The following is a 15,394-nucleotide window of genomic DNA, read 5'->3' on the forward strand; positions in this document are numbered from 1 at the left end:
AGTACTCTCTATGTCGGACTCCTCGTGAATGAAGGCCACGAGGCATCTTTGATATGGGTAGGCGAGGAATCTGGAAAGGAGCCCGGAGCCGTCTCTGAAGAGGCAGTGGTAGCGACCTCGGATCTCGTAGTACACTGGGCACCTCAAAATAAAATGCTTCTCTGACTCAACCTCGTGATAGTCGCACAATATGCATAAGCCATGCTCCCTAGGAATCCCATCTGCTCTGCCGCTCTCTATGCAGAGGCGGTGTGATGATCTTTGAAACTGTCCGATGGAGATCTGTAGTGAGTGAGGCATATGAAGCTCTGTGTACCCCGATGGTGTGATTTATCCTCCTCCGAAATGCGAAGACAGTAATCTCTGTAGAAACTCAGCTTCATTGGAAGCTCCCTCGGCTCCAACTAGGTCATAAAGGTGTGTAGCTGCAAGAGATCCTCTCGAATGACCTGGTTGGTATGTGGCCTAATCGAGATGGTGGGTGGGAGTACCAGAGGGGCATCTAAACTGTACTGAAAAGGAGGTATCCTATTGATGTGGAACCCTAGTCTCACAAACCATCTGTGAGTTCTTGCATACCAGCATTGCTCGTCTCCCTCTGCTGCCAACCTCATGGAGGAATCGAGAGCCAACCATGGCAACTTCTGTCTCCCTGATGTGTTGTCCCCATATGATCTAACCCGGTGTAGATATGTGATGGTCTGAAAGGCTGCATCTAGCTAGAGTGGAGAAGCACCAAACTCGGCCTGAATGATGTGATGTGGTACAGACGGTTTCCCTTGGATCATTCGTGAGAGCATGAGGATCTGCAAGCGCTCCACGCGTGTCCACTCTATCTCTGACATGTCAGGCCCCCAACAAGGGCTGCCATACATACCGGCTGGTCGGACCAAGAAGTCGAAGAGAAGAGCCTTGATTCGAGGGTTCTGGAAGTGGGAGTGAAAGCACTGTCTCTCTAGCCGAGCCAGTGAGGCGTATCCCCTGCTCAGTCTAGTCTGCATCGTTGGTCTCATTGTGAAGATCAGTGCGGAGAAGATGACCCCCAAGTAAGTGTATGAGGATACGATCTCAACTGGTGACCCACCCAAAGTAAAAGTAAACTGCTTCCATTGCATGTTTGCTCGAGAGGTGTTAAAGATCATGACCTTGGTCTTGCCAAGGTTGACCTCCAAATCATGGGATAAACAAAAAGCCTGCAGTGCATCCAGGTGTCGCTGGAGCCCCTCGGGTGTGGACGACAAGAGTGCCACGTCATCTACATAAAGAAGAATCCTGATGATGATCCTGGCAAGTGAGCAATTGGTCCCTCCGACTGTCCCCATGAAAGTCTCAAGCTCATTGATGTAGAGGCCAAACAGGGTTGGTGATAAGGGACAACCCTGTTTGACCCCTATGGTACTCAGGATCTCATCTGTCCAACCTGCGCCTGTACAAACTCGGCCTGAGACTCTCTCATACAGTGCCATGACTGCCCAGATGATCTCCTGATCAAATCCCAGTGTCTGTAGGCGTGTGATAAGACGAGAGAGAGAGAGAGAGATGGTTGTGTGTATTTAGATATTTATCTTTATAATACATATAAACGTGTTTGTTTGTGTGTGTGTGAGAGAGAGAGAGAGAGAGAGAGAGAGAGACAGAGAGAGAGAGAGAGAGATTTTCGTTTTAGCAAAATGACAATCTTCACTGTTTTGTAGCCGTATTGGCAACCACATAACCGTGCAAGTGCTCGAAGAATCCAAAACATGGGTTGGCGCGCTGATGGAGGTTTGTGGCTTGTTGTTCGTGGAGGAGGACTCTATCTTAGCAAGGGCATTGGGGTATGCTACCTATGCGCAGATTCAAGCTTTCACTAACGATATAGAAACTATCGATAAGAGCATTAATTTCCCTTATTTATGAGGGCCTTTTGGCTTCATTAATGCTTTGATTGTCACAAAAAAAAAAGAACTCACTTTTTAAAATTGATTATGTGAGAAGTGTGCATGCTGCACTCTTGATAGCAAGGGACATCACATTCTAAGTTTGCTTGGACTTTTGTAGTGATTGAATTGATACCAATGCATATATTCAACCAGAATTTATGGCATGCTGTTCCATAAAAGGCTGATGAAGCTCTCTTCAGCTTAATCTTTTGTATTTGTATCTCCTAGGTGACCGAAGATTTCGAGGAAGCACAGATATCAAGTAGAGGGTTTGGAATATTGGATGTTGGTTTTCGATCTAAGGTGAGAAATTGGTTTGTTTGAAACAATTTTCATTTGTTGCATTTCTAATTGTAATATTATGCACGGGTAATAGGTTTTGATCCAAGGTGAGCAGCAAGATTGTTTGACAAGGGTGATTAGAATCACTAGTACCAATGTGAATCACAAGTACTAATGTGTTGATGCAAATTGGAATTGTGGATTGAGTGGAGTTCGTTAGAGCAAATAAAGAAAGGACTTATTTGATATGCCAAGCCCTGATCCTTGTATTGGAAGATGGTTAACCTATGAGATGACACTCTTCAAGATACTACTCAGTGTGTGCACATAAGCATGAATTGAACCTTGCACAGATCTGAAGATGTAGACAGCCAACCAAGTCATGTAAAAATATTGTTCCAAAATTGAATTCTAAATTTAAGTCTGGATTCTCTTGGTAGTCTCTTGCTTGTTGCCCTTCTTTTGTCTTGCATTGCCAACGTCGCCTAAGCACTTCACATCTTTAGCGTACTCACCGTTGGGTGCTGATGACTTCGGTGGAGATGTCATAGTAGGTAGTCCCTGCTATGCCCAATGGAATTTATGGTTTTCAACCATATGAGTGGCTATCATAAGATTGAACTGCACTATGTGTTGTGTTTTAGAGGATGAGTTAGGGCATGTTCCTAGATTCATCTAGGTATATATATGCTAACCCTTCTTGGGAATAGATCTCTTGGGTGGGTGACTGGTGATCTAGGAGTGTGGAAGGATAGCTATTGCCATGAGGTCTAGTAAGAGATTGAAGTCATAATGTAGGATGTGGAGAGAGTGATCTGGATGGGTTCGGGCACAGTCATTTTAAAGGATGGATGTGGTGAGCTCCTTGCATGAGGGGATGAATCAAGAGGGGAAAATAAGAGACTACATGACCAAAAGACCTTTGAGGTAAAAATAGGAGACCACATGACATAGTTCGCCACACTTTGGCCACCTCCATGTGGACAGCAAGTGTACCCAACCATTGTATTGTCATCTCTTTGTATTGCACATGTCCAAAATCTATCCAAGGATCTTTGTCCGACATTGAAATCTCTAAGCAGCAAGATCTCCCCATGCTAGGTCTGTCTCTTGGTGCCTTCATTTAATAAAATAAATGGTAATATTTATCTTCTCCTGATTGAAGCCTTGGCTTTGTTGGATGTCTCTCCAGGAAGTAGTATGCATAAATGTATGTTAATGGCTTTTTGAGGCAATGCAAATGTATCAGTGATGCTCACCTCCGCCTACTATGATGACAAAGGCTGTAGGGGTGAGCGGACTAGAAGTGTAACTCTGCGTGATCCATGTACATCCCCATGTGTGTATGTTACTCTTCTATACATACATTTATGTGTGTATTTAAGTAAACATGGGAAGGCCTTTTTCTAGGCTCTAGTGTGTCTCTTTCTATACTACGAGATGTTTCCTGATGAAAGTTTTATCAAAGTTTCCTGATGCGGACCATAGACTCCCATTTCCATTCCAGAAGGCACATGTAAACCATTGATGGTCTAGCTGCATACCCTATTTAGTGAGGGGAGGTGTGCTTCAGTCTTGGATCCCGCCACTCTATCTGCTTTTATGTGAGATACTCATTGATAAAGAGACTTCCAGAAAAACTTTTCCTTTCGTTGCTGCTCCTTCCCGCTCTAGCTGCCCTCCCTTCCCCCCTCCCTCCCCCTCCCCTTCCCCCTCCCCCTCCCCCTCCCCCTCCCCTGCCCCTCTCAGCCCCCTCTCCCGCCTGCGTCTGCCTCCGCCTCCTTCTGTCTCCTTTCTGACAGCATTTTCTAGAGTGGAAGGAGTGTCATTGTGTTCGAGTCGGCTTTCCCACCACGATTGGCGATGGACCATCCTTTAGCCAATCCTCGTCCGCTTCCACCGGCCGTGAAAACAATTAGATTTTCAAAAGACGAGGTCCAGCAACTCAAAAAAGACACAGAGCATGAGACTCTTTGCTCGCATCCACGGGTCTCAGTTACAGGCCAGGGACTCGATGCTCGCAGCTTTACCTGGAGACCTTGCACAGCACCTCACAGATGTTCGTGTGCTTGGTCGAGGCTTCTTCCAGGTGGTTTTTGATTCTCTAGACGCAACAGGTACAGTGCTCAAGGCTAGTCCCTTGGCACTGAGCTCTAGGAGAAATGCCCTTCACGTTGGGATTTGATCGTGTGGAGGAGGATAGCTGGGTCAATTCACACTACATCAGATTTTTCGGCTTCCCTCAGGTTTACCATTGACTCTTATCATCCATTGGAGCCGCTTTTGGGTTGGTCATTGAGATCCCCTCTCCCTCGCATGCCTTCTTCAGTAGCAGAGGCAGTTAGATCGGATGGGGTGCCGCGTGTTAGGGTCATTGTCTCTGACCCTAACATCACGGATGACCACATCATGCTTCAGCGTCCAGATTACTCATTCTTCAGGCAGAGAGTCAAGATCGCTAGGAGACAGGACCGGTGTAGGATTTGCAAGACTCATGGGCACTTTGCCAGGGATTGTCCAAGCAAAAAGAAAAGACCCAAAAGGTCTACGGGTGCATCGCCTTATCGCACCACCTCGGCGGCACCTACTTAACGTCCTACCACTTCTTCTCACGCTACTTGACCTTTCACCTCTCGCCCAAGACCTTTTGCCACAGCCTCTCGTCGTGGACCCTCTTCTTCAGCGTGACCAAGACCCTCAGCACGTCTTGTTCCTATTGTCTCCTGTTGGGTGCCAGTCAGCATTGGTTTTTCCCCTTCACCTTAGGAGGGTACTCTTGGTGCCACGTATCCTTCATCCTTACAGGCAGGAGACATCCCTGTGTTGGTTCCCAGTGCTGATGTGGTTGTCTCTATTCCCTTAGATGGTCATCAGGAGGGGCTACCACCTATTAAGAGAGTCAGTGCTGACACCCATGTTATTGCTCAGTCTCTGGACCCTCCACTTCAGCAGCCCCCCTTCTCTTTTGCTCCCCTTTCTTCACCTCTTGATAGAGGCAAAGGGGTTATCGCTTCTACTCCACCATCTGCAGGGATCCTCCACACACCAGCACTACACTCATCACTCAGGTATTCCTTCACAGTCCTGGCAAAGTTTGAGTTAGAGGAGTTTGTACCATGTACTTTGGGGAGCACGTTATCAGGATCCTTTTGGACATAGATTCCCCTTCAGTAGGCGTGGAGTGCTTTCCCCAGTTGATTTCGCTCCTCTTGATAGGAGGAATTTTTCCCAGGAGAGGGTTTTCTTCGCTACCAGGTCAAGTAGGATTTTTCATCCGACCTCTTCTCCTCGAAGTCAGTTGGAACGTTCAAAGCCTCGAAGGTGTGCCGCATTGCCGCCGTAGGCAGTGGATTCGTAACTAACTTCATCTCGGTGTTACTGTAGGACCCATTGATATCTTAGAGATGTTATGCTTCACGAACACAAACAAGATGTTAGAGATTGTGCCAAGTCGTGTAAGCTTCTTTCAGGTCATACTTTTTGGTTGCCCGCGTTATGCACTAGGGGAGGTACTTGCATTTCTATCTCTTCATCGATGCTCCCCTTGGTGATTGGACATGGAGTCATAGTCCCGTCTAGAGCTCAGTGGACCATTCTTTTCATTGGTGGGTGTAAGGTTGTCTTTTTAAACTTGAATGCCCCCAATTTGAGAGGGGATCGTGTCCTTCTATGGAAGGAGGTGCTTTCTTGGTCCCCCATTGTGTAGTCTTGGGTTATTGGGGGTGATTTCAACATGGTTGACATGCCCGCAGACAAAAGAGAGGGTAGGGAAGGTGGCATTCATTCCCTAGAGTGAGCAGCCTAGGATGCCTTCCTATTTCAGTGCAGTGGCAGAGATGTTTGCTATGATGATGCTTTTCACACTCAAGCTGAGCTTCACTGGAAGCTCGGTCCCAACTTGGTTCTGAATGTGTAGCTGCAAAAGATCCTCTCACGATTGACCTGGTGGCCTCATGAGACAGGAGAGGGGAAAAAGGTGCATCAATGCTATATTGGAAGGGGGGGAGTCTCTCCATGTGGAGTCCTAGGCGCTCAAACCATCTCTCTGTGCGTGCAAACCAGCATCTCTGATCACCTGTTGCTGATTGTGCCATATAGGAGGGCAATGCTAGCCACACTAATCTGCTGAGAGAGAGAGAGAGTATTAATGTCCACAGGAGACCAAGGTCTATGGGACAATAGAAAAATCATAGAGTACATCAGCTTAGGGAGGGCACATGGCAGCTCCTAGGGAGTATCTACAATGTCAATATGGTAATCTTGGATTATTGCATATGATCCTCTCGTAGGCTCAATAATTGAAAATGTGGATTTGAAGGCCGGATTTAATTCTAGGAAGAATACATAAGTTATTCTTTATTGCATTCAATTGTGTTTACAAGTGCATGCAATTTTGCATACGTGATTGGATGAATTAATTTTGCCTAAGTGTTTGAAATTGTCCTAAAGGCTAACTTTATCTGTTGAACTACATTGCCCATTCATGCAGCTTCATTATCTACTTAAGCAAGGCTTACCTTGTAGGATTACTTATTACTTGTTGAGTAGTGGCCCGTTGCTTCATGCTGTTTCATTACTTATTTAAGAAAGGCTTTACTTGCAGGATTGCTTATTACTTGTTTGGTAGTATGATGAGTGCTACACCCTCACGGTATACTTCCCATTTTCCATCATTTCTAGCAATGCAGCAATATATCTCGAAATGTGAGAAGCGCTTCAGTAGACCAGCTCCAAAATGATCATGCGATTCTCCAGAGGTTTCCAAAATGTTGTAGCAGGTTATTAGTTCCAAAAACGGCTGTTTTGAAAGAGCTGAAAGCTAGAAACAGCCCCGAAGAGGCGGTTCTGCAGCAGCAACCTCTAAATGGTGCGAAAATGCAAGAGCAGCTCCAAAACAGGTCAAAAGACTTCAAACGATCGTGAAAATCTGTAACCAATGTTAGGATGGTCGGCTTCTTCTGTAGCAGCCTACAAGCCCTAAAAACAGGGATGAAACAACTCCGAATCAGCTTGTATGCAGGCGCCTTTTGCAAACGAGCTAGCCAGCAGGCTGTGGAGAGGCTAGACGGGCAGAAATGGGCACAGGAAGCTACAAAACAGAGGCGAAATGGAGGGAGCAGTGAAGGGGGATGAGCAAAAACCCTGAAAGGGTAAAAGGGTAGAAAGCAGCTGAAAGGAGGCGAAAAAGGGCTGAATCTGAGGTGGAATTGAGCAGGGCTGAGGCGGCTGCAAGAAGAAGGGCTGAAGCAGAATTAGGGTTTCGGATCAGGGTTAGGAATGGGATGATGATGTGGCAGGGCAGCTATGGCAGGATTGACCGGCTTTGATACCATGTTTGAAACATGGTGAAGAGAGAGAGAGAGAAGGTTAGGGTGTGAGGAAATGATGCTCAAATGAAGACATGAAGAAGGCTTTCATTCATTCATAAAGTGTAACAAGACAAGTGAAGTACAAACCTTATATAGGCTACTCACTCACACACTAGCACCTATTGCATATGGTATAAGTCCCATGATGACACGTGGCACTGACACAAGACTCACTCACATAGACTAGTACTAGATCACCTAGTACTTCACACTAACACATCACATCACCACACTCTTTGGCTATGATTTCTCCAACAGAAACAATCAACTCATATAGATATCTAGGGCTGGAATCTACAGACAACAACAAGTGGAATGCATGCATAGAAAGAAGAATCTTGCGGGGTTGGAAGACTTTATACAGCTTCCAAAATAAGTGCAGGAAGGCACACTTGTGGAATTGGGAAATGAGACGGGTGTGATACCTCTCGAAGGGGAAGCATTATGCTAATTCATGGCCTACCTCAACAGATTTCAGAAGGTGCACACATCAGAGAAAGATATGATGACAACAGAGGCAACGTAGCTAGGAAGTTATATAAAAGAAGTTTTGGAACACCGCAACAAGGTAGTTGGGCTCGCACACAAACTAGCTCAACAAGTACTAGCTACATAGTATGTTCTTTTCACCGGATGTAAAAGATCACTATTTGTTGATAGTGCTTACCAGTCCCAAAAATCTTGAATGGATACAATCATATCATATCATCTCTCTCTCTCTCTCTATATATATATATATATAAATATAAGGTAAATATCTCAATTAGGTGCTTAAGAGGATAGTTTCTATTATGTTGTTTCAGGATGAAGCCTGGGCTGCTGGGGGAAGTGGAATTTTACTGAGAACAGTTGATGGGGGTAAATCCTGGATTCGTGACAAAGCAGCGGATAATATTGCAGGAAATCTGTACTCTGTAAAGTAAGTATATAAGCTTGAGTTTTAGTGTTTCGTTAGCAAGAGTCAATTGCTTTCATTCTTTTAAGTTGTATCGCAGAATACTAGTGAGGTAGATGCCCATCGAATTTCGTATATTCACTTTTTCTTGTTGTGTGCAGATTTATAGATGACAGGAAAGGGTTTGTGCTAGGAAATAATGGCATTCTTCTACGATACCTTGGGTAATGGGAGTCGCCTCCTACAAATTGTGATTTCTTTGTCCTTCATATTTTTCTTCCAAGCTAAGGGCTCATGTAGAGAGCTCCAGGTCCAAGTGACATTATTCGAATTGAGCTTGGAAGCATGAGAGTTTAGGTTGTCTGAGTTTTGTATTTACACAGAGAATTACTGAGTGATATGTGTATAGCTGTGCTTTCAGCGTCTGTCCCTCCCGGCAAAAATCAATAGAAATGCGCATTGTCTTTAGTCCTTTTTGGTCTTCTTTTCCCTGTTCTTTGAAAGCAGTCCTTGGCTGAATTGCAGTTCCAATCTGTTAGCTTTGTAAATGATTTTGGAAGAATGCCCTTCTTTGAAAGACCAAACAGGTTGTCATTGCAATGGCTCAGTTATATTTATCGCATTCATTTGCTCCTTTAATGTAAAACGTTTCTTTTGCCCTCCCATCATTTGAAATTGTTTTCCAAGGTAACCATTCATGATATTGATAAAATTGGAGAATGCGTTACTGATAAGATTATCTGAAGAATTAAATGAGAAGAGACTAGTAATTCAAAGCGTTATAATAAGGTAATAATGCTGAAGGTGAGGGCGTCCTGAAACAATAGTTATACACGCTATTCAGCCCATAGAGCTTAAGTTCCACTTGACTGAGCTTTCTGACAAGAGCAAGCCTCCTTTACCTTTTCTGTAGCGCATGTCCTAAAGCAGAGCTGTCCCTTCTTAGGGCCTGCCCTGCTTACCACTTTGGGCCGCTTCCGGTCTCCTACTTAATATCTGTCGTCATTTAGTTTTTTATGTTTTCATTCCTGCATGAGAGAGAGAGAGAGAGAGGATCTTAGAACATCAAAAATTCTAAATTTGTACGATTGGATATATTCTGGGGGGCGTTGGATTCCCCGCATGAGCCTACCTGCTTCTTCTTGGATCTCCTCTATTTCCATGCTAACTTGCAAGGTCAATAAGCGTCAGGCAACCTTTGACCATATTCCATCCTACGCGTCCCATACCAGAACCCCATCTGCGCACAAATGTCATTATGAAGACACAAGCTTGGACGGGCTCCCAACCTTTCCAGGTATTCTTGGAATTGAAATGGCCACCCAAAGTGAGGATTAGCTAGGCTTTAGCCTAGATGTAATTCAGATTCCAATCTTGATGCCAAGGCCCTCAAAACAACTATAGATTAGGAAGGCCATAGAAAGGGGATTTAGTGGGCTCACCTCTTAGTTGTATATAGTTAGTGTTATGGCGGTCTGGCTACTTGGTCATGTATCCTTACCTCGAGACAGTTAGGACACATCGTACCTTTGATACATTGAGGTTAATCCTAGGCTTGAGACACCTGAGATACCTTGTATCTATAGAAGTGAGCGCCATTACTCCCTCGGGTCATTCTTAGGAGTGGGTCCTTCCAAGAATACTCAGCTAGGTTGAGAAGTTGTCTAGGCCTATGTCTCTTTAACAGTGTTTGTGCGTAGATGGGATTGTATCTTATGGGATGTGTAGACTTACGTGCGACTGAGTATGGTCGGTGGTTGCTTGGCCTCCAACTTCTGGGTGATCCTGAGGGATCGATGGTTGGGTGGTGATCCATTAGCCGATACCCAAGATGTTGTCGTGCTTGTATATTGACACTTGTCGCTCTTGTAGGTTAGCATGGGATGGAGGAAATCATTGAACCCCTAGGTTAGTGATGATTGACCTATTGGGCTACTTCATGAGAGCTTATGTCTCTCGAAGGCAATCTAACTAGGAAGATTAACTTTGGTTGCTTGTATATTGATGCTTGTCGCTCTTGTAGAGATGGAGAAAATTGTAGAACCCCTAGGTTAGTGGCGACTAACCTATTGGGCTATTTCATGAGAGCTTATGTCTCTCGAAGGCAGTTTGATAGGGACGATAACTTTTGTTATTTTATCCATGTAGATGTATGGATAATGGTCAAGAGTCGCTTGGGTCTACAGAATGTCAAGGTGAGCTTTGTTGCTTGGTTTCAATAGTAGTAAGACATGTTGCAATTTGTAGAGGAAAACGTAAAAAGTGGTTAGGATAGAACACAGTCTTAATATTTAGAAGTGGTCACCTCGAGTACTCTCAAAGGGTCAATGGGTTTACTTGAGGATCCCAAAATATTCTTAGGTAATAGGCATTGACAAGGCATACAAGATATCTCATTGCTAATATGGTCCATTCATGATGCTTAAAAAGATTAATGATGTGCTATTATTGGATACGGATTGGGTACATCTAGTCTTTCATGCTAGTAAATTGAAATAGGTACTAGATATTGACGATCAAGATTAAATATCCGTCAACTCGTATGGACAATCTCATCGATTATTGGATATTGACAAACAAGAACAAATATTCGTCAACTCGAATGGGCGGCCTCATCGATCGATTGTGTGGAGCTAAGTATTTTACTAAGATTGATTTGGAGAATGGGCTATCTCTAGATAAGGATATTTAAGAAAGATGTCTTTAAGCCCACGCTTTGTATACGATTCGGTCATTATGAGTTCTTGGTGTTACCATTTGGACTCACTAATGCAATGGCAACTTCAAATAGATGATGAATGATTTATTTTATCCATATCTATAAAATTAACTGTGGTCTTTTTGGATGACATCTTGATCTATGGCAAGACTCTCTTTAAGCATGGATGCCATTTGCGGATGTGTTGTCTACATTAGGAAAGAGCAACTCTGTGCTAAAGAAAGTAAATGTACGTTCTTGAAATAGGAACTCACATACTTTGAACATGTCATTTTTGTAAATGGTGCTTGTATTAACTATGAGAAAGTCACAAAGGTATGTGGCGGATTTTGAGAATGATTAGTGAGGTCAAATCCTTTCTGGAATTTGTGAACTACTTCTAGAATCACATCTAGAATTAGGATAAGTTACCATTACCCCAGTCAGACTTGTCTAAAGGGGTGGAGAAGGTAAGTACAGTGAGTATTGATCCACAGTGACGAAGGAGCTTGATGCATGTTTCAAGCAATTGAAACATGTTATAGTAGCTCCTATGTTATAATGACAGTGGATCGTAGCATATCCTTTGTGGTTCAAATAGATGCTAATGACTGGCTTTGTTCTAGGATGGTTGGCCGCTAGCTTTTGAGAGTAGAAAGCTAACCGAGCCACATTATTTTATGCTCGTTAGAAGTTGTCACCTAGAGTGTTGTTAGAGGGTTAATGGTTTTATTTGAACATCCCAAAAGAGTCTCAGGTAATGCGTAGTGCCAAGGTATATAAGATATCTCATTGTTATTGGGTTTTGTTCATGATTCTTAAAAATATCAATGGCATGGCTTACAAGATGTTGTTACTTGACAGAGTTTGCGTACATCCAATCTTTCATGTTGGTAGAATGTAAGAGATACTAGTGCTGGAGATAACTTGGGTCTTTGAGGATGAACTCGTATGATTGGACGATTTGATTACTTAGGTACCCCATGCCTTTTGGATTATACGGATTGATAGAGGGTTGTTCTAGAGTTGAAGGTTAAGTGGAAAGATTGCTTAGAAGAGGATATACTTTGGGAAGTATTGATTCTCTTTGGTGCCAGTTCCCTAAATTGATGTTTTAGTCCTTGTCTAATTGGGGGGGGGGATGTTATGTCCATTTCTTGAGATAACGTGGCTAGTGTTATAGAGGTCAGATTAAAATATGGTCATGTAGCTTAACCTTGGGACAATTAGGACATGTGGTACCTTTTATGCACTAAGGGTAGTTCTAGTCTTGAGAAACCTTAGTGAGAGCCATTACTCACTTTGGTCATTCTTGGGAGTGGAGCCTTCCAAGAATGGCCAGCTAGGTCGAGAGCTTGTATAGGCCTTTGTCTCTCTAATGAGACAAATGTGCAAACAATTAGGACTGGTGGTACCTTTTATGCACTAAGGGTAGTCCTAGTCTTGAGAAACCTAAGTGAGACCCATTACTCACTTGGGTCATTCTTGGGAGTGGGGCCTTGCAAGAATAGCTAGTTAGGTTGAGAGCTTGCATAGGCCTTTGTCTCTCTAATGAGACAGATGTGCATAGATGAGTTTGTAGAGACTATGGTCGGAGGTGCCTTGGGATGAACTTGGAGGTTGTCCTACCTTTAGCACAGGGGTTTCCTAGCCTCTAGTGGATAGCTACTTTACCGTTGCCCTTACTACAATTCAGAGGATATGTGTTTGACAAATGATACAATTTGTCACATTTGAAGCAAGTTTGATGTTTGCTTATAAAATATAGTCTTTTTAAGATCAGAGTTGTTGGCTCGGTGGCTTTTATAGGTATTTTTATGTTTAAGCTTCCCACTTCGTTTGGCCGATGAAGACCAAGTACCATTGTGTGTACCATCATTGACCTTCACAATGTGGATAACTTGATCAATCGTTTCTAGCTTGTTTCTCTTGATCTCATTTTGGTAGACTACAAAGGAAGAATAAGTGCAATGGTTGCTGACTATAATTACAAAAAACCCTTAGATAGATGTATCCAGAGGCTGTCCACCCTTATATTTAGGTTTGGAGCTTCTGAAAGTTATCAAACTTATTGGGCTACAAAAAAAATATGTTGTGAAGGCTTGACAAGTGGGCAGAGAAGGAATCACACATTTAAATCTTGCCACCACAAAAAGGATTTCCCCTTGGAGATACAACTCCACCAAGGTAGCATGAATATGATCAAGATGATTTGTTATGGAAAAATGTGCTTCCCACCTACTTAGCCAAGAGAACACATAATTGAGTGAACGCTCCTCCTTCCGTGAGTACAAATTGACAGAAAAGAAGGGCATATCATTACGCACACACTATGTCTTCTGAGTGTGTTAATAACTGTTGCTTGTTGCGTAGTTTGCATTTGAGAGAAAAATCTTTGCAAGGCTTGGCGATAGGGCAAAATGCCGAGAAGTAGAAATCGAATTAGAAATATTATATATCGTCCACACAAAATATCAGCATGCAATGAGAAATCTAAATATTCCTGGAACTACATGCGAAGAAAGGGTGCAAAGGAGGGCACATATACAACACCTTCCTCCTCCGTTGAAAAGGTTTGGATTCATGTGAGAGATTGTAGGTTAGAAGATGATAAAAACATCAAGCTTGTGGAATACCAAAAGTTTAAAGAGTAGGTAAACTTGAGAATGTACATAGAGTTAGGCAACTTTCAGAAGTAGTGGTGGTGCTTGAATTTCAGTAAAGCGATCAGTGCTTGTGTGGCTAAGTGGCTGGAGCACATGCATGCACAAGGGTGCATGTAAGCCATGTGGTTCTCTTGCCTTTAAAAAAAGATACAAGTCTTGATTTCCCAAAAAATAACTTTTAAGAAAGTTCTAGAGACAACTTTAGCACTCAAGTTACATTTAGAATTAAAGTACTTTTGTAAAAGTGGACTGCACCTAAAAGTAAAGATACAATAAAGTACTTTTGTAAAAGTGGACTTCATGAATTTGAAAAATATCAATGACATGGCTTACAAGCTACTATTAATTGACAAAGTTTGGGTACATCTCCCCTTTCATGTCAGTAGGTTGAAAGATGTATTGGGTGTTGGAGATAACTTGTTCTTTGTGAATGGACTCGTATGACTGAAGGATTTGACCACAAATATCTTTTGGATTATAAGGACTGATAGTTAAGGAACAAGATTGTTCCAAAGCTGAACGCTCAAAAGAGGACAATACTTAGGAAAGTATTGATTTTTTGCAATGCAATTTCCTAAATTTATGTAAGTCCTTACTTATCAAAAGGGGGAGAATGTTATGTCCACTTCTGACATAATGTGGCTAGTGTTATGAAGGTCATGTTAACCTATGGTGTTATGAAGACACTCTATATCTACACGCTATATCTAAGTGAGAGCCTTTACTCACTTCAGTCATTCTTGGGAGTGGGGCCTTTCGTGAATACCCAGCTTGAGCGCTCATCCAAGCCTATGTCTTTCTAATAACATCTATGTGGTATTGAATGAGTAATCTTACTTGGGATGGAGAATGGTCCAAGGTTGCTTGGCTTCTAGTTTTGGTGGGATCCTGAAGGATTTGTGCTTTGGTGGTGACATACTAGCATATGATCAAGGTGTCCCTTTGCTTGTACACTGATGCTTCTTGATCTTGCAGGCTAGTATGGATACATGCTAAACAACTATCTCTATCATCTCTAACTATTTCAACTATTCTACCTCTATCACATTGACTATTTTAGTCGATAAGCCATTTATATTATTTTGAAATAATCTAAAATTTCATTTTGATTTAAATGAAATTGCAAATTTTAAAATTCCAAACAAATATCAACCTTCTAATCTATTTTTTTGTCATTTCAAATCGCCGCTTAGTTTTTTCCTTGCCTCTATTCTCTCAAAATCATTCTGTTATGTCTCCTTTCCCTCCCATTTATTCCCTTCCTTGCCTTTCCCTCCTCTCCCTTCCATTACATTGTCCTTCCCTCCTCTCCTCTCCTCCCTTCCCTTCCTTCCCTTCCCTTCTTTTCCCTTCCCTTCTGCTACCTTCCCTCCCTTCCCTTTCATTCACTTTCATTCCTTTTCTTTCCCTTCCCTTCCCTTTCTCCTCTCCCTTTATTTTGTTCTCCTTCCCTTATCTCCCTTCCCTTCCACTCCCTCTCCTCCCTTCTAATTCGTTCTCTCCCTCTCTTTTGCCATGATTGCACCCCCTCTTCTATTGTGGTCGCTCCCCCTTTTCTCCTT

General features: G+C 43.0%; 1 protein-coding gene across 2 annotated transcripts in view; it reads left to right on the forward strand.

The window, feature by feature from the left end:
- Nucleotides 1-8,936, forward strand: part of HCF136 (photosystem II stability/assembly factor, chloroplast (HCF136)) — a 40,942-nt gene extending 32,006 nt beyond the window's left edge. Inside the window, exons 5-8 of one of the 2 annotated variants that reach the window (XM_087384151.1) lie at nucleotides 1,695-1,817; nucleotides 2,151-2,225; nucleotides 8,377-8,487; nucleotides 8,630-8,936. In XM_087384151.1, the coding sequence (XP_087240277.1) occupies nucleotides 1,695-1,817; nucleotides 2,151-2,225; nucleotides 8,377-8,487; nucleotides 8,630-8,641 (321 nt within the window). In that variant the 3' untranslated portion in view covers nucleotides 8,642-8,936. Of the gene's footprint in view, nucleotides 1-1,694; nucleotides 1,818-2,150; nucleotides 2,226-8,376; nucleotides 8,493-8,629 lie in introns of both variants that reach the window. The other variant, XM_087384150.1, reaches the window with a different exon arrangement.
- The last annotated feature ends 6,458 nt before the right edge of the window (nucleotides 8,937-15,394 follow it).

Source organism: Dipteris shenzhenensis, chromosome 13 (genome assembly GCF_047967505.1).
Source record: "Dipteris shenzhenensis isolate YYH24624 ecotype China chromosome 13, Dip_SZ_1.0, whole genome shotgun sequence".
In the NCBI taxonomy this organism is placed as follows: Eukaryota; Viridiplantae; Streptophyta; class Polypodiopsida; order Gleicheniales; family Dipteridaceae; genus Dipteris; species Dipteris shenzhenensis.